The sequence below is a fragment of the Ipomoea nil genome, unplaced genomic scaffold, assembly GCF_001879475.1.
Source record: "Ipomoea nil cultivar Tokyo-kokei standard unplaced genomic scaffold, Asagao_1.1 scaffold0317, whole genome shotgun sequence".
Classification (NCBI taxonomy): domain Eukaryota; kingdom Viridiplantae; phylum Streptophyta; class Magnoliopsida; order Solanales; family Convolvulaceae; genus Ipomoea; species Ipomoea nil.
This window is the reverse complement of record NW_017616745.1, coordinates 1685319-1706394: the sequence shown is the minus strand read 5'-3', so window position 1 is coordinate 1706394 and position 21076 is coordinate 1685319. Positions and strand designations below refer to the sequence as shown.

General features: G+C 36.4%; 3 protein-coding genes across 6 annotated transcripts; all 3 read left to right on the top strand.

Annotated features, from left to right (window-relative positions):
- Positions 1 to 974: 974 nt before the first annotated feature.
- On the top strand, positions 975 to 8865 carry LOC109168435 (fatty acid amide hydrolase-like). 2 transcript variants are annotated; one of them, XM_019317460.1, is made up of 21 exons: positions 975 to 1290; positions 1604 to 1695; positions 1808 to 1917; positions 2024 to 2084; positions 2411 to 2601; positions 2684 to 2813; positions 2985 to 3062; positions 3136 to 3283; positions 3925 to 4037; positions 4138 to 4213; positions 4828 to 4899; positions 5147 to 5198; positions 5827 to 5907; positions 6005 to 6088; positions 6234 to 6337; positions 6494 to 6586; positions 6866 to 6934; positions 7078 to 7142; positions 7354 to 7415; positions 7609 to 7704; positions 8584 to 8865. In XM_019317460.1, the coding sequence occupies exons 2-21, from the start codon at positions 1617 to 1619 to the stop codon at positions 8644 to 8646; spliced, it is 1827 nt and encodes a 608-aa protein (XP_019173005.1). In that variant the 5' UTR covers positions 975 to 1290; positions 1604 to 1616; the 3' UTR covers positions 8647 to 8865. The 2 variants fall into 2 exon arrangements, with proteins under 2 accessions (XP_019173005.1, XP_019173011.1); XM_019317466.1 differs by lacking the exon at positions 975 to 1290 and adding an exon at positions 1344 to 1443.
- A 2212-nt stretch (positions 8866 to 11077) lies between these two features.
- Positions 11078 to 15018, top strand: LOC109168455 (protein trichome birefringence-like 12). Of its 3 annotated transcripts, none has more exons than XM_019317491.1 (5): positions 11078 to 11739; positions 11843 to 11968; positions 12817 to 13063; positions 13767 to 14343; positions 14932 to 15018. In XM_019317491.1, exons 1-4 carry the CDS (start codon positions 11198 to 11200, stop codon positions 14049 to 14051), a joined length of 1200 nt encoding a protein of 399 aa, XP_019173036.1. In that variant the 5' UTR covers positions 11078 to 11197; the 3' UTR covers positions 14052 to 14343; positions 14932 to 15018. The 3 variants fall into 3 exon arrangements, with proteins under 3 accessions (XP_019173036.1, XP_019173026.1, XP_019173030.1); XM_019317481.1 differs by having other exon boundaries at positions 11840 to 11968; XM_019317485.1 differs by lacking the exon at positions 14932 to 15018 and having other exon boundaries at positions 11840 to 11968; positions 13767 to 14351.
- A 712-nt stretch (positions 15019 to 15730) lies between these two features.
- Positions 15731 to 20944, top strand: LOC109168444 (probable protein S-acyltransferase 23). Its single transcript, XM_019317471.1, has 13 exons — positions 15731 to 16179; positions 16273 to 16413; positions 16539 to 16651; positions 16994 to 17073; positions 17474 to 17637; positions 18736 to 18874; positions 18960 to 19059; positions 19256 to 19307; positions 19394 to 19471; positions 19613 to 19711; positions 20137 to 20215; positions 20305 to 20453; positions 20547 to 20944. Exons 1-13 carry the CDS (start codon positions 15937 to 15939, stop codon positions 20733 to 20735), a joined length of 1626 nt encoding a protein of 541 aa, XP_019173016.1. The 5' UTR covers positions 15731 to 15936; the 3' UTR covers positions 20736 to 20944.
- The last annotated feature ends 132 nt before the right edge of the window (positions 20945 to 21076 follow it).

Here is a 21076-nt window from a genome sequence, read left to right as displayed (position 1 = left end):
AGAGTCAGAGTCCTTTCTCGCCCAGACGAAGGGGAAATGAATAGAATTCTGCCTTGATCCTCCTGGAGGCTCAAAGTTCATAATTCAGTGTGGTGGGGCTTGCTTTAGTTGTTGTATTATAATGATATTGGTATCATATATAAGATAAGTGTACTCTGCTTTTAAGAGCACTCTTTTCATCCAACTAGTTTTATCTTACTAAGAAAAAGAATCAAAGCACCTAAAAACTCCCATGTCTTTCTTGGTTGGACTAACCGACGATCTACAACAAGTCTTTCTTCATTGCAAGAAGCGGAACTACAATGTTATCATATTCTATACTTGCAGTTAACAGTGTTTGTAGTTGTCATGTTATTATGTGTTTGTAATACACTTTCAATTTGTTTACATGTACAGAAACAGTTAATTGCATGTACATAATCTGTAAACTACAAGTACATAAAATGTTATTTTTAGACTGAATCACAATTCACAATACAAGATAGATCATAATCTATGATATAGCAAAGCGTTTGGTTCACTATAATTTAGCTGTAGTTGAATTGCAATACAGTAGATGACTCAATTACATTGTTTGGTTGGAGGGAATTGCAATTCCGCAGAATTGCAATACCCTCATTTTGTTGAATTGCAATTCATGAGGTACCCCCATGAATTGCAATTCAATGAATTTGAGAAATGAAAAACATATGAAATGACATTACTACCCTTAGTTGTTATTACTATTATTATTACACAAGGATATTTTAGTCTTTATACCACTTATTTCCTTCTAAATTCTATTTCCCTTTACCAAACAACGTAATTCCTACCTTATTCTTTCCCACCGAATTACAATTCATTTCCCCCTAATTCCTTTCTTCCAACCAAACGCCCGTAATTGTGGATATCTAGTGGTGTAAAAAAAAAAGATATTTTTCATATATTCATTCACATGTGCCAAAATAGTCTATCTATTATAGGATTTATAGCTGAGCAAATCATGGCAATGCCCGCTTCTCATCAGCTTAATGAGGCAGTTGGCGGATGGCGATTAGCGCGACGACGACTGGGAACAAGCCGGCCATAGCGCGCTGACCAAATGCGCAAACTCTTCACCAACTCTTTCCTACTTCCCAACTCCAAATTGAATTTCAATAACTTCCCGAATCGACCAGTACCAACCTATCGCTATAGCCGCGCATTAACACTTCTACAGTTCTACATCACTGTAAAACGTAGCCTTCTCACTTCTTCTCCTCGATAACTGCTCCAAGTTGTCTTGTCTCCTAGCGATTCGATAATTCAAAGGTATGTTCGATATATTCTCTGCGTTTTATCGGTTTATGCGTAAATGTATATGTATATGCATATGTATATGTATATGTGAGTTTCTATTGTGAGAACGTGAGCGTACTTTCTTAATTTTTTGGTTTGATATCGTAGCGATTCGATAAGTCGAAGGTCTGTTCAGTTTATTCTCTGCGTTTATGCGTATATGTGTGTATATGTTTCTGTTCTGATTTCTGAGAACATGAGTGGAGTGTGATTTGTATGTGTGTGTGTGTGTTGGTTATCCTTCATGTTCTTCTGGTGATTTGGTAGTTTTGATTGATTGGATTAGATTTTATTGGAAGATGGGGAAGAAGAGAGTGATGTTGCCGGCTAGTGAAGTTGACTTGACGGCGGTGAAGTACATACCGGAAAACATTCAAGGTTACTGATGTTTTATGGGAGCGAAATCGTGCTGTTTTAATTCCATGTATCTATGATGTTACTGACTTTCTTGTTGCTTGGTTGAATTTGGTGTGGTGGCTTGAATTTGCAGCTCCGCATTTGACTGGTTTTGGGTTGAAGTTGTTTGTCAAGTTAGCTGAGGCGCCAGTGGTTGGATCATTGATTATGGATTACATGAAGAACCAGAACGGAGTAGTGGAGGTCTGATTAGTGTTTGCAGCTCGCTTCTCAATGTTGGCAGTTTTCAGTTTGTCTTTTGTCTGGCGGTGTCTATAAGTTTTGAAAATTGTTTATTTGTGATTGACAGATGTTGAGGAACACTGTCATACCAGAGCCTCCTATGTTTAAGCCTGAGTTCCCACCTCAAGGTTTTGTGAAATTTCTGTCTTTTCTTTTCTGTCTGTATACTGATAATTAATGTGTATTATGATATTCCATCTGTTCACATTATGTTTTTATTTCAATTTCATTTAAATGAGTAGGTGTAGGTATATCAAATGCTCCATTTATATTTGCTGGTTGATTGAGTTGTTAGTTGTATAGCTTTGTCCAATCTTTTCCAGTAATGGCAAATATTATTGATTGAGATAACCCTTTGTGTAGAAAATTAGGTATCATGCATTTCTTTTGTGATTTACGATTACAAGGCCTATAAACTTGGCATTGACTCTGTACTTGCAACATGTGAATTTAGAGCCAGAGCCTTGTGTATCTTTATTGGAGGAAGATGGAAAACCTCAAGATAGAGTTGACATTGCCTTGAAGTGTCTCCCATATTATGATCCTGCTAGCAACTGGAGTTCTGATTTGACTGCACCATTCCGCTACTGGAAGATTCGTGACTATGCACATGCATATAGATTGAAGCTCACAACTCCATCAGTGGTAAGTTACTTACAGTTTCTAGATCTCCATCCTTTTATATTTTTATCCAGTCTAGGAATAATGAGCAGCCATTTCACTACAGGTTGCTGAGCGCTTCATCTCTGCCATGGAGGAGTTTGATGCTAAGAACCCAACAGCACCTCTATTGATATCTTTCAAGCCTGATGAGGTTAGAAAGCAAGCTGCAGCTTCCACACAAAGATTTGAGGAAGGTAATTGGATTCTTCACATATTTATACTCATAAATGGTTTAATAAGCATTTTACCATAGTTGCAGTTATGACGTTATGTAACTCAGTAGCATGCCACTGTTAGTGGTGTCATTTTATGTTGACAAAAGTCTTCCATTTGGGATAGTTCCTTATTCAAGTGGGGTTATGCAGGAAACCCATTGTCAATCTTGGATGGGATTTTTGTGGCAATTAAGGATGACATTGATCTCTACCCTCATACTACAAAGGGTAGGTCTCTGACTTGTCCGTTTTCGACCAATCTCTTTGCCAGGTTCATTTAAATGATCAATGATATCTACAGGTGCTACAACGTGGCTTCATGAGGTTTATGAAGTAGAAAAAGATGGAATTTCTGTTTCACGAATACGCAGCTGTGGTGTGATTTTGGTTGGGAAGGCAAATATGCATGAGTTGGGCCTGGGTACAACAGGAAACAATCCCAATTATGGGTAGGTTTAACCCAGAAACTGCAAGTAACAGTAAAAAACTTTCGTTTTCTGTATCCAAAGCCTGAAGTGAACTTGTGAACAGGAAGTTGCTTTTGCAAAAAAATTTGGTCAGTACATTTCATGTATTTACTTGTACTGGAGTCTACAGCTTGATTCCCTTATTTTAGATTTTATCTGATTTATCTGTGTTTTTCATCTACCATTTAAGTCTTATAATCAGTCTAAAGGAAATAGCTCATCTTTCATGTGCTACTTGTACTGGATCATATATATTGTGTCCAATTCGGTTATCAATAAAATGCTTTGTGTTTCCAGTTGCAATGCTTTCTGCTGGTGCACCTTATTTACTTTTCCAGACATATTTTCCCTTGGATCCTAGTTTTTTTTGGGGTTGGGTGGGATGTTGTATTCAGTTCAGCGATTGCTATGGTAATCCTTCTTAATCTAATATTTTGCATTAATGTCAAATTGCTGCTTCCTGAATATGACATGGCTATGTAGATAAAGTAGTGTGGAGAGTACATTTTACCTTCTTCCTTCCCAGCTGTGGAAACCATATATTCTTCGACATATATTTATATGTGCATGTTTATATGTGTGTATATCAAGTTCTGCATAAGTTACGATATTTTGCATGACAGGACAACAAGAAACCCACATGCCCCAGAAAGGTACACTGGTGGATCATCCTCAGGCCCTGCAGCAATTGTAGCTTCTGGGTTGTGTTCTGCTGCACTAGGAACAGATGGTGGAGGTTGTACAATTTATAACGCATCAGGCTTTTGTGAATCAACTTGTTCAGTCTTCTAAAATTGTTATAGTTGTTGAAGCTTGAGTTTTGATGGCAAAGGCAGGTTCAGTTCGGATTCCTTCTTCCCTCTGCGGTGTGGTTGGCTTGAAGACAACATATGGGCGGACTGACATTAGTGGGTAAGCTCAATGTATAGTTGCATTTGTAGCTTTGTTAATCATTCTCTTGTCAAACTGTTAAGCTTCTTCCATACATATCTTTTCATATAAAAAGAGCTTATCCTATTTACCTTAAGAAGGTTTTAAAAGATGGATTGGATATGTTTGATGTAGGCCTACATATGAGGTATAGTGGTAAGGTATTGGTAACTTACCCTGATTGAAGTTATCAAGAATGATGTGATGGCTAAAAGGTTCATGATGGATTTGCCACTTCATAGAATCAAGTAGAAAAACAATATCCATTTAGCTGCCTAACGAGATTGGAACTAAGGTTTAGTTGAGTTGGGTTGTACTTATCCTGTTGGATTGAAGAAAAGGAATGCGGTATTTTTTAGTTCTACTTGATAGATTAGATTTGATGATACAATTGTTCTCTGCAGAAATAAACATTAATCAATTCCTTTCATGATAGACATCTTCATCATCAAAAGAAATTTATTATAAAGAAAAAGGAAACCTTTTTGAGGTTGAAATATATTTCATCTTCGAGTCTCTGAAATATATATATATATATATATATATATATATATTTATTTATTTATTTATTTTCTTTCTTTCTTTCTTTCTTTTAGGTCATTATGTGACTCTGGGACTGTGGAGATCATTGGACCTATCACAGCAACTGTTGAAGATGCCATACTTGTGTAAGCTGATCATGCTGGTTCTGAGTTATTTTCAATATTATGTGTGCTGCATCTGATCCTGTCCTTACTCACAGACAATGCATTACTTATATTTTTCTATTTTCTAAAATAAATCTGATCCTTTTCTCCATTTAATACTTTTCTATTTACATGTTTAGTTGCTAGAGAAATCATTACTATATTTACTTTTTATTTCATTAAATAGGGATTGTGATCTCTTCTACTAACAGTACTATCCATTTGTCAGGTATGCAGCAATTTTAGGATCCTCTCCTGCCAATAGAATTTCTTTAAAACCGGTAATCACCTAGAAAATATTTAAATCAATCATCTGCCTTTTGCTTCATGGTGATACATCTTTTTCTTTCTTTCAATCTAATTCTAACGGTAATTTGACAATGTCTTAATTTTCTGGCATCACTGATTTTAATATTCAAAGAACTTGCGAAGTTTCATCCTTCCACTGCTTCAGAATTCCAGTGGTAATATTTATGAGAACAAAAATGAATACTTGAATGACTTTAGTTTTCAAGCTTGGTAGGGCTACATTATTCAGTGTATCCTTATTCTGACTTTCCAGATGAACTATAAAGTTGCGACTTTTTGTCAGTTATACCATGGGTTACCCCAGAGTGTAAATGCCTAGTCTGTTCGTGAGCTGATAATCCAATTATCAGCATTTTGATAACTTTAGACTTGGTCATGTTGATTGTGTAGTATTTCGTTTCATGTGCCTTTTACCAAAATGCAGCATAATCTCTCACATTTCCTACTTAAGATTGTTTTATGAATTAATGACACTATACTATATTTTTTGCTATGTGTATTTGCACTAGCCATATCTCTATACTTGATTTTAAAATTAAATCAACAATTAACCATGTCATGCTATCATTCTTTTTTTTTTTTTTTTTTTTTTTCCATCAGGCCCTCCCTTGTATACCTACCTTATCTTCAAATGAAAGTTTGGATGTTCTAGGATCATTGCGGTTAGGAAAGTATACAGAGGTAAATATATGTTCTTTTGTTCTGAATATGGTTTTACAAGTATTTTCATATGATCATTTCAATACACAGTTTAATTTGCTTTGGTTTTGTGCTTCAGTGGTTTAATGATGTTTTCTCAACTGAAATATCTGACAAATGCAATGATGTTCTAAATCAACTATCAAAAAAGTATGGGAGCAAAGTAAGTCCATTGCTTGTAGCTTCTACTTTTAGAGGCTGTTATTGTAAATCTTTATGCAAATGTGCACTTATTACTTGTTTGTAATGGAATGAAAAAGAATTGCATGCTATTTTCCAATTTGAGTTTTGTTTTGGCTTTGTTCAAGACAATAGAGATTGCGATACCAGAGCTACATGAGATGCGGACTGCTCATATTGTTTCCATAGGCTCTGAATCACTGTGTTCATTGAATCCTAAAGTTGAGGATGGGTATGCTCATTCAACCTGTTACTTTTATCTATTTATCTACCTGCCTTTAAGTGTGATTTAAATTTCAGTATCTTGTACTTCAACATGTGTTTCCCGATTATGATTATCTAAATGTTGGGCTCCCATGGACTGCTCTTTCTCTGTTCTTTTGACTAGGAAAGGAGTAAGATTGACATATGATACTCGCACCAATCTGGCATTTTTTCGGTCATTCTCAGCATCAGACTATGTTGCTGCTCAGTGCCTCAGGTAAGGCATAATTTAACTGGCTGTTCAGTACCAAATGCTGCCTTAATAACATTAAGCAGAAAGCATAAGAATACAAATGCAGAAGAGAAAAACATTGTGCTTTTTCTGTATAGTTTAGAGTTGCTTAGTTGGATTCAAATTGGTCAAACTTGGTCCTTATTTTTATTTGTTCTGATCTTGTGCTTTTACTTATTAGGCTAAACTTACAAGCACAGTTTTCATTATTTGATTAAAAGGAAAATGAACACAATAGATCTGTTCTGGATATTTTTACTGCAGGAGAAGGATAATGTACTACCACATGGAGATATTTAAGAACGTGGATGTCATTGTAACTCCTACTACTGGGTATGTTAGCACACTTGAGCATCGGTGATAATGTTTGGAACTAGATCTTTTTCTTGCCAGATTCATTAGTTGCTTGTTGCGATGAATATTGTCTGTCTGCCCCCTCAAACAAACTCTCTCTAAGTGTACATTCCTTTCTTTAGCATGACAGCACCCATAATACCACCAAGTGCTCTTTCAGATGGAGAGACAAATATGCAAGTCTCAGGTTGGTTTTTCCTGTCTACTTCCAGGTTTAATTTGGTTCCCTGTTAATAGTCTAGTGCCTAAATGATGTAATAAGAAGCATTGCTTTACCCGTCAAGGCTGAAACAAAATAGTGGTCAAGCTCTTCGGAATTTGGAAGTTTAATGCATTCCCCTTCATGATACATGTAGTTTTTATGTAGGCTAACTATTATTAATGCATACTTTTTTCAGGAAATCTCATGCGTTTTATTCTAGCAGGAAATCTTCTGGGGCTTCCAGCAATTTCTGTACCTGTAAGTGATATAGCACATAACATTTGAGAGTTCAGTGAAATTAATTCTACAAGCATTCATAAAGTACAATAGACAAATATCTGTAGCCAGCCTACCGATTGCCTTTCTGTGTCTTGAATTGTATAGAAATCTTATATTTATACAAACATTGGGCCGACAACTTTGCTAGCAATGTGAAATTGTTAATTTCCAGGTTGGCTACGACAAGCAAGGACTGCCCATAGGTATCCAACTTATCGGCCGGCCATGGTGTGAAGCTTCCATTTTACGTTTGGCAGCTGCAATAGAGGTATGAATTTCATCCCAATAACTACATGAATATATATATACGCCCTGTTTGGTAATATAGTTTGCTTATCAACCAATTTTAGCTTGTTTGACCATTATTTGCTGCTTGACTTGATTAAACAATCAATATGAATGTTTAATTAATTAGCTTTTTGTAATAACTTATTGCACCAAAAAATTAAAATTCAAAAAGTTGCTAAAAACAACTTTTTTGATCAACTTTTTGAAGAAGTCATTTTACATGTAATTAGCTTATCAGCTAACAGCTAATTTACCAAATATCTTTCTACAATCAGCTAATGCTATCAACTAATCAAACTCACTAACTCAAACAGTTAACAACTATTTACCAAACACCCCATAGTCTTTTAGTCCCTTGGACATTATATGAGCTCATAGTCAACCATTCTACGAAAGATAACATTGGTATTTAAAAGTTATGAATTTGATTCTTGCTAATACTTTCTTGGTCGAACCCATTGCACGGTGCTTTTTTAGTACGGTTTACTTCTTCTGTGTAATTTACAAACTATTACGCAAAAGTGAATTTTACCAAATTCACACCTTTAAATAGTGACTTAGGTTTCTCTTGTCACTAGAAAAAGAAAAAAAAGAAAAAAAAATAACGTTGATGTTGAGACAATAAGGCTTAGTTGGCTCAGTGACTTGTGGTCTAGTGGCATGAAAGACTCTCAAATGAGAGGTCATGGGTTTGAGTCCCAGTCGGGGCGGTATTGACTCTTTGTGCTTCAGCAGATTGAGAAAATAACTTTTTGTGGTTCAACCGGTCGAGAAAATAACTATGAACATATACTACATCGTAACAGAGTCAGTAGTACTAAAAAAAACTGACATAAAAATATATGCTTTTATCTTTCAGGAGAATTGTTCAGCACCCAAGAAAAAGCCATTGCAATTCTATGATATATTGAAAGGGAACTAAACTCGACATTTTCTTGTATCTTTTTCGTCAAGTATGATTGTTCAACAATAAATTATATAGAGAGACAATGATGATACTCAATTGATATGAGCAACTTTGGATGTGAAAGACTAGTAAGGGTGGCATGAATAACATTCTTTGTATATTCATAATATCATTAATGGTTTTTCTTTGTATTAATATTAACATCAATAACTATTTTTTTTAAGAGTCTCTCAAGCGATACAAATTCCGCTTAAAGTGACTTTTCTTGATTGATCAATTATCTAATTGGGAATTATTGATTGGATAATTAACCAATCAAAACTCGAGGAGAGTTGCTTTAAATGAGATTTGTCTTGCTTGAGAGATTCTTATAATTTTACATATATATGTTTTGTATTGTTTAAACTAATATCATAGTTCTTTTGGGTGAGATGAATCTCACTTGAGGTGGTTCTAATCATTATAAACTCAAAAAGAGCCATTAAAGATGAGATTTGTCTGCATCGGTGTGCGTTTTATGCACCAGCACTACATGTGCTTGTTGGGCGCATAATTCATAATGGTGATTTTTTTTCTTTTACTTTTTTCCTTTTTTTTTTTTTCCCTCTCCTCGTCTTATGTGGGAAAAAATCAAAGTTGTTGGAGATGTTCTTGTTAGACTCTTACCATGTTTATATCCCTTTGAGTGTACTTTTTTTGAGTAACCTAAATAATGTATGAGAATAAAAAACTTCGAATTGGCAATTTTTATTTTTAATTTTTTGAAAAAGGAAATCCATTAATCAATTCATATCAAGTCTCAAACTATCTAAATGATAGGAGGCAGAACGTCACACCAAACAATACATTGAGACAAGGAACACGTTATCTTAACAAGTACATGAGCTACTATGTTTGCTAAATGCTTAACAAAAGATAAATTGACATGCATTAGAGATATTTGTTAGTAAAATCTTTGATATTATCAATAAAAATGGCTGAAGGAGTGCAAAATGACAATGAACAAAGCTCATGGATGAGCTGTTTGGCATTCGTTTCCACATGAATCTGCTCAAGTGAGAGCTTCCCGCCCTTATCCCCAGTGCTTCAACTTCTTTGACCAAAAGTCTCCCCTCAGCTCCAAGTTACGCACTTAGGTGCTACAGATTCAACAGCTTCGTTTCTTATCACACAGCCTAATTAAGCCCATCCTATCGTTAGTGAAATCAAACGTTGCACCCTGCACTGGGTTTGTACCACTTCACTTGACACGGTTGCATTTTGTATTATGTTTTTTACTTAAAAATAAATACATTTAATTCTCAACTATTAAAATATAAGTCAAATTCAATCACCAATTATTAGATCTATTATATTAGTCTGCTATGCTACTAAAATTCGAAGGTAAAGTTCACAACTTCTCAAAAACTTTATTAATTAGTTTAATTTAATGCAATCAAATTTCCTAATTAAGAGTAGTTAGATTCTATAACTTTAATGTAAAGGAGAATAGGGGATGTATAGTGAAAGAATGCAATTACAAAGTTGAAGATCATTTAATTTTGAGTAAATACTTAAAATGATCCCTCAATTATAGCTAAATTCACAAATTGATCCCCGACCTTTAATTTTAACCAATTAAGTCCTTAACTTTGCAATTTTAACACGATTGGGTCCTCCGTCTATTTGACTGTTTGTTGACCGTGATCTCTGAGGATATATATATGTAATTTCATTGCCGTCCGCCCTCATCCGCTGTCGTGACACAGTCTATCGCCCATGTAACACCCCACTTTTCTTAATTCTTCGCTCAGGTACGAACTCAACTACATTGAATCCAAAGAGGGGATGAAGAAAGGTGACAGGATTTGGTAGATTGCTTTCGGCTGTGGATTCAAATGTAATAGTGCGGTTTGAAAATGCAACCGGAACCTTAAAAACCGACAATGGACCATGAAATTACATATATATTCTAAAAAATCACAGTTAACAAATGGTCAAATAGACGGAGGACCAAATCGTGTTAAAATTGTAAAGTTAAGGACTTAATTAGTTAAAATTAAAAGTCGAGGACCAATTTGTGAATTTAGCTATAGTCGAGGGACCATTTTGGGTATTTACTCTTTAATTTTTGACAATTGATAAGCGGACGACTAATACAATTATAAAGATAATAATTTATACACAGAGGCTTAACTCATTGGTTCAGCAAGTAACAGTTGAGAGAAGAGATCAAGATTCGAATTTCGACAGCAGTGCTGTAGAGAGTAAGACCAAAGTGGATAAATTCCTTACATCATTCCAAATGCTCTTTCAGATCAGAGTGTGAGGGGCCATTGCCCTATTAAAAAAAAAATGTAAATGGTCTCATAAGTTTGATTTAAAAATTGAAAATAAAATGTGAAAAAAAAAATCAATATTCTAGATTTCTAGATAGTTTTATTGGATTTAACTCTTCACAATTTTGTGCTTGGCACAATTGGTAAGAATTTAAAAGTGAAATGTGTTGCAAATCGAGAGCTCACCCTTCTTACCTTCATCTGTTGATCCGCGTAGATTTTGTTCAACTCCATTAATGTGATTGAGAATGGCCTCTAAGCTAAACCCAAAGCTCTTCACATGGCTTTTTCTTCCAGCTTTTATGCTCCTCATCCTCTACTCTACATTCCTTCCTCTTTACACTCCCTCATCCCCATCCTCCTCGCAGTATTCAAAGCCTAAACTCTCGATTTCATCCTCGTGCAATCTCTTCAAGGGTCAATGGGTGTTCGACCCGGCTCGGAAGCCCATGTACGACGACAACTGCCCGTTCCACAGAAACGCTTGGAACTGCCTCAGAAACGAGAGGGAGAATATGGGTCGGATCAATTCGTGGAGGTGGGTGCCCGAAGACTGCGAATTGGCTCGGGTCGACCCATCTGGGTTCTTGGGTCTGATGAGGAATAGGAATATTGGGTTTGTGGGGGACTCTTTGAATGAGAATTTCTTGGTTTCTTTTCTGTGTATACTTAGAGTGGCGGATATGGGTGCTAAGAAGTGGAAGAGAAAAGGGGCTTGGAGAGGGGCATTTTTCCCCAAATTTAATGTCACTGTTGGCTATCATCGTGCCGTCTTGCTTGCAGAATATGTGTATGTAACTGAGTTTTTTTTAAAAATTCTTGACTTTTAATAAGATTCAATACCTGCATTCATTGAACTTACTTTGAAGATGTAACCTTGGTGATTTAAGTAGGCAGACAAGAGAGCCTGGTTCTTCAACTGAAAAGGGATCATATCGGGTCGATGTTGATGTTCCAGCAGATGATTGGGCACACATTGCTGGCTTTTATGATGTGCTAGTTTTTAACACTGGTCATTGGTAACCTCCTGTTCCATCAATCTTGCTTTTACTCAATTGGTTTATAGTTATTCTCTGTTTCGATTGTTGAAATCGTTGATTTGCTTCCCTAGTTCCTCTCCAGTTTATGTAGGTGTTTTTTGCCCAAAGCTTAGGGATAGGGTCTCTTTAGTGATCCAAAGAATGCATTGTATTTGTATGCTGGGAATGTAATTTATCTGGTAGGGAAGATATCTTGCTTAGAAGGTAGGAAATTGTATTTTTGCTTTCAAGCGGCATGGAATTGTTTCACTGTGTCTCTCTTTATTTGATCTCGTGGCATCTGGATGATGTTGGGCTTGGTAATAATAAACTGTGTGGATTCTGTTCTTCCTTTTGAATAACTCGACTACTATGAGGCTTCGGGCTAGCAGCAAGGATTTAGCATAGCAGTTAGTTCCTAGGAACTTGTAATTTGCTTTTATAGGCCAAGAGAGTACCTACAACTATACTAGCATGTTTGGTTCATGGAATAGGTTGGGAATGGAATACCATTTCCGGGAATAGACCTATTCCATTGTTTGTCTTGTCCTTTTATTCCTGGGAATAGCATTCCCAGGAATGAGTTATCCATGCATAATCCATGCTCCATTGGCTTTCGGTGAGAGAGAGGGAGAGTGAAAAAGGGGGGCGCGGGACAGCATTGGAGAAGGGAATTAAATGACCGAAGGGATTTGATTTGTATGGGCTGTTCATATTCTGCATTTATTTTTGGTGTCATTATGCCCTTTTCAATTTTTGGTTTGTATTTTAAATACTTACTATATGGATACTACTGTCTACAGACTATTTCTCTGTAACTATTGCTTCTTATCCCTTGTGTCTACTAGGTGGGGCTACGACAAATTTCCAAAAGAGACACCTCTTGTATTTTACAAGGCAGGTCAGCCTATACAACCTCCCTTGGAAATGTTAGATGGGTTTAAGGTTGTCCTAGAGAATATGGTTGCTCATATAGAAAAACAGTTCCCGAAGACACTTAAGTTCTGGCGTTTGCAATCTCCGAGGCATTTCCATGGAGGTGATTGGAACCAAAATGGTAGTTGTGTTTTCAGCGAGCCACTTGATGAATCTCAGGTATGCTACGGTAAACATCTTAGTATCTTACCTAAACGATTCTCTTTTCCTTTTGGTTCATTTTAATCTTATGTCCCCTTTGGAGATTGAAATATCGAGAAGTTTAGATATTTCCTATGCATTCATCCCCATTTTCAATTAAAGCATCAATTTGCAAAAGTTCAACACGAAACTCTTAGGCCCTGTTTGGTAAAATAGTTAGCCTATCCGCTAATTTTGGCTTATTTGACCATTATTAGCTGTTTGACTTGGTTAAACAATTAATATGAGTGTTTGATTAATTAGCTTTTTGTAACAACTTATTACTCCAAAACATTAAAATTCAAAAAAGTTGCTCAAAGCAACTTTTTCGATCAGTTTTTTGAGAAAGTCATTTTGTATGTAATCAGCTAACAGCTAATTTACCAAACATCTTTCTATAATCAGCTAATGTTATCAACTAGTCAAACCCACTAACCCAATCAGCTAACAACTATTTACCAAACACCCCCTTAACCTTTTTTATTTATTTATTTTATTTTATTTTATTTTTTTATTTTTTTTTGTTTTTTGTTTTGTTTATTTTAGTTCATGACTAGATAAAAGTTAGTTTGAACAATTTCCCCGGAGATCAAAGTTTCTCGGTGAGGCTTATTATGAATCACAAATAGAATTGTGTGAAACAGCGGCTCCCATGGAAGGATCTATACTGATACCTAAACAGCTTGACTTGTGGTTTGATCCCAGAAACAATGGAGTGAACAAGGAAGCAAGAAAGCTTAACGGTGTCATTAAGGAGGCAATAGAAGGCTCGAGTATCAGAATACTTGATCTCACTCACTTGAGTGAGCTCCGGGCAGATGCCCATCCCGCAATTTGGTTGGGAAAGAAGGATGCAGTCGCCGTTTGGGGCCAGGACTGTATGCACTGGTGCCTGCCAGGCGTTCCAGACACTTGGGTCGATATATTGGCACAACAAATTCGTTATAGCGTGGAGACAGGGTGGTAACTGCATAGATCTACAATTTCGAGTTTTTTTTTACGAAGACTATACAGCTGATCTTTCAGTGAACTCAAACCACATTGCTTCTGCCCACTGCAAAGGTGCTTCAATATTCTCTGGAAGAGCCCTACCATTTCTTATGGTTGAAGAAGCCTGCCGTTTCTTACCTTTACTGTTTCAGTGTTTTTGAACATAACCCCCATGATCCCCATCTGTATCATTATTTTCTTTCTTTATGAAATTCTCATTTTTTACCAAGTTCCCAAAAGTACTCTAAAGAAATGATAATGCTATATGTATCATTACTAGGGGTGTAAATGAGCCGAGCCGCTCGCGAATCGCTCGTGAGCGGTTCGGTCAACGCTCGGCTCGAACTCGGTCAAAATCGAGCTCGGCTCGAGCTCGAGCAGCTCGTGGATTAAACGAGCACGAGCGAGCTTAGGTATTGTAGGCTCGCGGCTCGATGAGCCGATCGCGAGCTTTATAATATATTATATAATATATAATATATAATATAATTATATTATATTTAGTATATGAAAATAATAATTAGGGAGAGAAATTAAAATACTTTAATAATTATGTATGGATAAAAGTCATAAAAAAAGTACTTTAAATTTTAAATCAAATAGGTCAAATTTGAGATCAAAACTAAACTCAAATTCAAGCCTAAACTCGATCTCAAATTCGAGCCTAAACTCGAGCTCGAGTTCAGGCTCGAATTCGAGCTCGAGCTCGAGCAGCTCGACAATTGCCGAGCTCAAGTTCGAGCATCAGTTCACGAGCTCGAACGAGCTCGAGCTCGAGCTCGAGCAGTGTTATCATTAACGAGCACGAGCATGAGCATACCCAGGCTCGGGCTCGGCTCGGCTCGTTTACACCCCTAATCATTACCTCTTATTCGATTAATTTGTGTTGGATCCATTGTTGAAAGAAGGCACTTTATGTTAAAGAGTTTTAAATCAGATTTTTTCCGACTAAAAATCATAGGTTCAAATTAGTTTTATTGTAATAACGGTTTTGCTTACCAGAAAATGAGTGATGTGTGAAATTCGTAGTCACTACTTGAGAGTGTGTTGTGACAAAGACTTTATTGTAAAAATTGTACCTACGCGCTAGGCGGTGCCCAGTCGCGTTGAGAAATGCCTGAATCGGCCTCCTCCGTGACTGGCCGTCTAGGTGGCTGAAACGTCCCAAGTCGATTTTTTTAGGGTTATTTTCCAAAACGACGTCGTTTTGACGAATAACCCCTAAAAAATAAAACCGCTTTTATTATAATTAGTGGTTAAACTAATCAATTATAATTATATAAATGTGTTTTAGACTTTTAGGTAATAATTAGGTATTAAAATTTTTGGTTTTTTTTTTTAAATTAAAAAAAATCAAGCGCCTAGTATCTTTTTCAATACGGGACACAGGATAAATTCTTTTTTTTTTTTTTTTTTGTGATCTTAGCCAACGAAAAATCACAAAGAGATAAGTCAGCTTAAGTTGTTCATAATTAGACAATTTAAACTTTAAACTAAAATATTTAATAAGTTGTTCGTATTTGGACTCAAATTTGTAACTTTATAATTACTAAATCACAAAGAAAAAAATGTAATTTTATTAAGTTTGGAAAGTATACTAATAATAGAATTTGGATAAATAAATAATTGTGTTTCAGGATTTGATCAGATTACAGACTGCAGGCTACAGTCTACATAAGAATCTTGGCGTTGAAGTCAATGCGGATGCTATAAAGGACATGAAACATCGAAATCTGTGCTTAAGATCTGAGACTTGAATCACATGGTAATCCGATAATCTCGTACACTTCAGAGTTTCGACAATTCCGGACAGAACCCTAATCTCTCCGGAGAAGGCGCTACCATATTTACAAGTGCAAGAAATGGCTTCTGAAATCGAGGTTGTGTCGGACCCCAACGATCAGAAGAGCCCCGCCCAACAAAACCCTAGCGAAGTAGTCGTGTTCGATGTGCACTCCGCTTCTGCCTATGGAGACTTACAGAAGCTCCGGAACTTCGTCGAGCACGACGGCGCTTCCCTATCTCACCCGGACGGGAATGGCTACTATCCCCTTCAGTGGGCTGCTCTCAACAACTTCGCCGACATCGTGCAGTATATAATTGAGGTAATATTAGCATTTAATGCGTAAATTGCATGTTAAGTGAAGTGTAAGGAAGAGTTTTGACGCCGTAATTCGAATGTTCTGTGGATTTTGAAGCATGGAGGTGATGTGAACGCTAAGGATCATACCGGGCAGACTGCCTTGCATTGGTCTGCTGTTCGTGGTTCGATTGCTGCGGCAGATATTTTGTTGCAGAATGGGGCACGGGTTGAGGCAGCTGATGTTAATGGCTATAGGGTAAAATTCAGTAAAATGCTGTTGAGATTGGGGAAAAAGTGGTTTTTTTTTTTACTCTGATTTGATTGCTTGGAGTGATTGTGATTTCAAACCCTACTGTTTTGCTTGCTTTTTGTACACTACAGGCAGTTCACATAGCTGCTCAGTATGGACAAACAACTTTTCTTTATCACATAGTCACAAAGTATCTTGCTGACTTTGATGTACCGGATAACGATGGAAGGAGCCCTCTTCACTGGTATCTTTATAACCACATTCTTCTGTTATATTTTGAGCACGCCTTCTTTACTTTAGAGTAGTATTCTCATTTCTGATCATTTATTATTGTGTACTTCTTTACCCTGCTTCAATTTGTACCCTATTGTAACGGGCGTTGATTTTCTCATCCTCTAGTTGTTTGATGTATCGAGTTTTATTTATAACTATAATGAGTGTGAACATAGAAATGGGATTGCCTAGTCAGTGTGGCTAGAAAGTTTCTACTGTTGCTTTTGTATAATCAAGAACCAAATTACATTAAGGTCTTTCCAGTAAATACTTAAATATGTAGCCTTATCCTGGTTTTTCAAATTTTGACCAGGGCTGCATACAAGGGATTTACTGATACAGTTCGGTTACTTCTGTTCAGAGATGCCTCCCAAGTCAGACAAGATAAAGATGGTATGCTAGCTCTGGATCTTACTGTTTGTACATTTTAGTGGCTGAAATTTCTTATAGTGGTTTAACTATTTCTATTGACTTGCTTTTTCAAATTTATTTTTACCAATTTGTGATGCTTTGATGGAATAGTGCAACAATAAGATGCTACATTTAAGTTTGTTAGCATACTAAGCCGCATCTAGAATATGAAATAAGTGGTTTTTATTTTATATCCTGTAGTGATTGGTTTTCATTCTTATTATACCTATCCTATGAACATCCTTCTTTTATACTATGGTTTTGTTCGAGCTTCTTTGTAATTGAAGATAACATAATAACTTGTGAATAGGACAATCCATACAAGAAGATCTGCAAAAGAGTTTTTTGCAACAAATTCATTTAGAATTTTTAAATGTTGCAGGATGCACCCCCTTGCATTGGGCTGTATTAAGAGGAAATATAGAGGCATGCAATGTACTTGTACACGCGGGTACGAAACAGGAATTGGCAGTAAAAGATAAAACTGGATGTACACCGGCAAAAATTGCATCTGACAAAGGTTATCGGCACATCGCCCTTTTACTTGTACGTCAATTTTATTGTTATTATCTACAAATATTTTCATGCACATTCTTGCCGTTAAACTTGAGAAATGGAGGTCCATTTGGAATGTTATTGTGCAGAAGAGGCCGATATTTTCTTTCTTTGTGTTTTCACTGATTATTTTTTTCTTCTGTTAACTCATTCGTTTCATTAGTCAAAACCAAAATTTCCAGTGAAATGTAAAATTACTGTGTAAAATTTTACTAAGCCAAATTGGAACTTGAATTGCCAACATCTGCTCAAATATGAATAATTTATTTTCAATTGGCATCTTTTCCTCTTCCCCTCTTTGGCTGTGAAGATTTAATTGGGTTTTCAAACTTTTCATATTGAAATTCAATTAAGTACTGATTGCTATTTAAGATGATATCTTGAGAAGTTAAAAAACCGTTTTTTGGTCCCACAAACATAGTGGCACTTCCACATTGCTCCCATGAATTTCAATTTGGCTAAATGTGGTCAGTGGATTATAAAAATTGACTGATTCTGGTCTTGCTTTTAACCCAAATGTTATAAATGTATGTAAAAAGTCATCTATGTTCCTAAATTTTGAGGGCAAAGTAAACATTTATGTTGCTTCACCATCATCAATCAAATTAGTTTATTTTATTTTATTTTTTAAAGGATTATGTTGAACAATGTCAGCTAGATTGAGAACCCTATCTATATTCTATATTGTCCTAGCCACTTTCTGGCGGCCATGCCCTTCTCTATATTTTCCTTGTTTTTTTTTTCTTCTCCTTTTGATTGGTTGGTGGTGGTTGAGTAATGGAAATGTCTACTTTTTCCTCAAATTTTTGGCACATGTAACACATGACCTTTTCTATCCATTTTTAACATTTGGCTCAATGGGAAGCTGAGGACTATAATTGGTTCATCTTAATAGTCTATGAGCTGCGTTTGTCCAAATCGAAAGTTGTGGGAGCAGTGAGGAAGTTGTGGTCCAAAAATGGGTTTAACTCTTAATTAAGCATTGAGTTTAATTCTGTTCTACAAGTAGCTACATGGCTTATATCTGTGAAGTATTTCGAGGACTTAGTGCCTCGTCACCATAGCCATTGATTATTCGATCCTGTGCAGACTAATGTAGAACGCACACAGAGCAAGCGAGGGAAAGGCAATTGTTGTTCACGAATAGGAGGCGATAATGGTTATGCCCCCATTTTATTCAGTGTAGTTGCAATTAATATCATTCTTTTCATCGGTTCTGTTATCGTTGGTAGGTGATCTACAATTCATGGTATGTTAATTTTTTATACCATCAATTGGCATGCTAATTATTGCTTTACTGTTGCTTGTGCTAGCTCCTAATCTTCCAAAGGCCACAGCTGTTGTTGCACTTTGGGGATGGATTGGTGTTTCCATGGGAGTTGCAGCTCTCTTAATGCTCGTTCGTTGTACTAGGTAGCTGTTTTGTTTGATGAAAATGATTTTTTTTTTTTTTTGTTGTTGGTTTTTAAAATATAAAGCTATCTTAGTTTTTTTGTTTGAGGTTGGTTCTCAGAAACCATAATATGTGCCTGTGGAATCTACATAGGATGCTGCATTTAGCTTCTAAATTCTGTTTCTGATACTAATGGTTATTGTCTGTTGCTTGCAGTAAAGATCCAGGTTATATTAAGACGGGAACCAGTAAACATTCTGATTCAGAGGTACTCAATCTCCCCTCTAAAGTTGGAAATTTTCAAATTTCCTTTGTGGTACTTATAGAATTGACGGGGTTGCTAAACTTTTCCAGGATCCTTTGTTGAATATTGATCTGAGTAACTCGTCCATTTGGATTGGGAATTGGTCTCAACTCTGCCCCACCTGCAAGGTTTCTCATCGTCTTAGTATTTATTTATATGAAATGCATTTTCTGCTGCTTGGGGTTATGCCTTTGTCTTGCAATGCAGACTTGCATAGCCATCCTTATCTCATATGTTTTGCTAATGTTTATTAAATTCTTTCATTGAAGATAATAAGACCACTTCGGTCCAAACACTGCACTACATGCAACCGCTGTGTGGAACAGTTTGACCATCACTGCCCCTGGATATCAAATTGCGTGGGAAAGGTATAAACCACATTCTTTTCTTTTGGCAATATCCTTTTGTAAAACCTATACGAGTTGCTTATCCATAGAATTTATTCCCTTCGCTAATTGCATATATAAATGCACAAGAATGATGTTAAGCCTTTTTCAATCTAACATATATTTCGAGGTTCCTTTTGGGTTATGCAATATGTTGCCTCTATGAAATTTGTTCAGAGAAATACACAAGTGAAATCCATGGTTCTGCCATTGCTTTCTGAAAGATTTTTGCGCGATTCTGCTGCTCGCATTTCCATATTATGACTATAATTGGTTCCCGTATAAGTACTAATATGTGTGTTGCTAGTTGTAAATCTTTTACTTTTTACCAATATATTATTCTTGTTTACTCCATACCCGCAGCTCCATAACTACTGCTTCATTCTTGTTTTAACTGAACTTTGCAGAGGAATAAGCGAGACTTCTTCATTTTCCTCTGCATGGGTACTCTGACATCACTAATCGGGGCTGTAGTCGCAGTTCATAGTACGTAAAAACAACTAACGCATAGTACTCACAAAGTTCAAAAGTCATTTTAAGGTTTAGCGAGCTTACAACCTAATCCATTGTTGCAGGAATCTGGATCCCAGTACTGGCATCAGGAGACGATGGATCATGGCTGCATCGTGTGGTTTCTGAGCATCCTGGTTTATTTGCTTTTCTCTTTATGGATGCGGTTATTTTCATTGCTGCTTTTACTTTGTTCGCTGTCCAAACATACCAGGTAACTGATCATCTCTTTGTAGCAGTAAAGGAAATATTACTGATTTCTATCGTTTTCGTTCATTTTATTTTTCTTTCTTTCTTCCATTTCCAGATTGGTCGGAATATAACAACCAACGAACAGGCTAATGCTCGTCGGTATGGGTATCTTCATGGTCCAGATGGTCGGTTTCGCAACCCCTATAACTATGGATGTCTGAAGAACTGCTCGGATTTCCTAATCCACGGCTACACCAACGACAACGAGATTGCGTGGCCACCATTGCCGCAGGCTGTCAGGTAGCAGTGAAGATATGGTTGCACATAGAAATTACCTTTAGAAGATACAAATGCCCATTGCCACTTTGCTGTGTGTAATACAGTTCTATTCTTCAAGTGATTCTTCTCTGGCTCTCTCCCATTTGTAATTTTGTATACCTTGACTTGAATGATGAAAAATGGAAGATGGAATATAATGTAGGGTGTTCTGCACAGATGTGTATTGTTACTTGATATAATAATCTGCCCAAAATTATGTATTGCCAATTCAGAATAAGAAGATAGGTTTGGCTTAAGTTGATCAAGTTGTTGGCTTAGTAACAAAGTTTTAGCAAAGCACCTTGTGCTGTACTTTTGTGACTCCCC

What these genes read in the sequence shown, in the direction of transcription:
- LOC109168444 (XM_019317471.1), top strand. Translation starts at nt 15,937, where the DNA reads ATGGCTTCTGAAATCGAGGTTGTGTCGGACCCCAACGATCAGAAGAGC. An exon ending in CTGATGTTAATGGCTATAGG is followed by an intron (nt 16,414 to 16,538) that starts GTAAAATTCAGT and finishes TGTACACTACAG; the next exon opens with GCAGTTCACATAGCTGCTCA. An exon ending in GGCTGTAGTCGCAGTTCATA is followed by an intron (nt 20,216 to 20,304) that starts GTACGTAAAAAC and finishes CCATTGTTGCAG; the next exon opens with GAATCTGGATCCCAGTACTG.
- LOC109168455 (XM_019317481.1), top strand. Translation starts at nt 11,198, where the DNA reads ATGGCCTCTAAGCTAAACCCAAAGCTCTTCACATGGCTTTTTCTTCCA. An exon ending in GTTTTTAACACTGGTCATTG is followed by an intron (nt 11,969 to 12,816) that starts GTAACCTCCTGT and finishes TGTGTCTACTAG; the next exon opens with GTGGGGCTACGACAAATTTC. An exon ending in AGCCACTTGATGAATCTCAG is followed by an intron (nt 13,064 to 13,766) that starts GTATGCTACGGT and finishes ATACCTAAACAG; the next exon opens with CTTGACTTGTGGTTTGATCC.
- LOC109168435 (XM_019317460.1), top strand. Translation starts at nt 1,617, where the DNA reads ATGGGGAAGAAGAGAGTGATGTTGCCGGCTAGTGAAGTTGACTTGACG. An exon ending in ACCAGAACGGAGTAGTGGAG is followed by an intron (nt 1,918 to 2,023) that starts GTCTGATTAGTG and finishes TGTGATTGACAG; the next exon opens with ATGTTGAGGAACACTGTCAT. An exon ending in GTTTGGCAGCTGCAATAGAG is followed by an intron (nt 7,705 to 8,583) that starts GTATGAATTTCA and finishes TTTATCTTTCAG; the next exon opens with GAGAATTGTTCAGCACCCAA.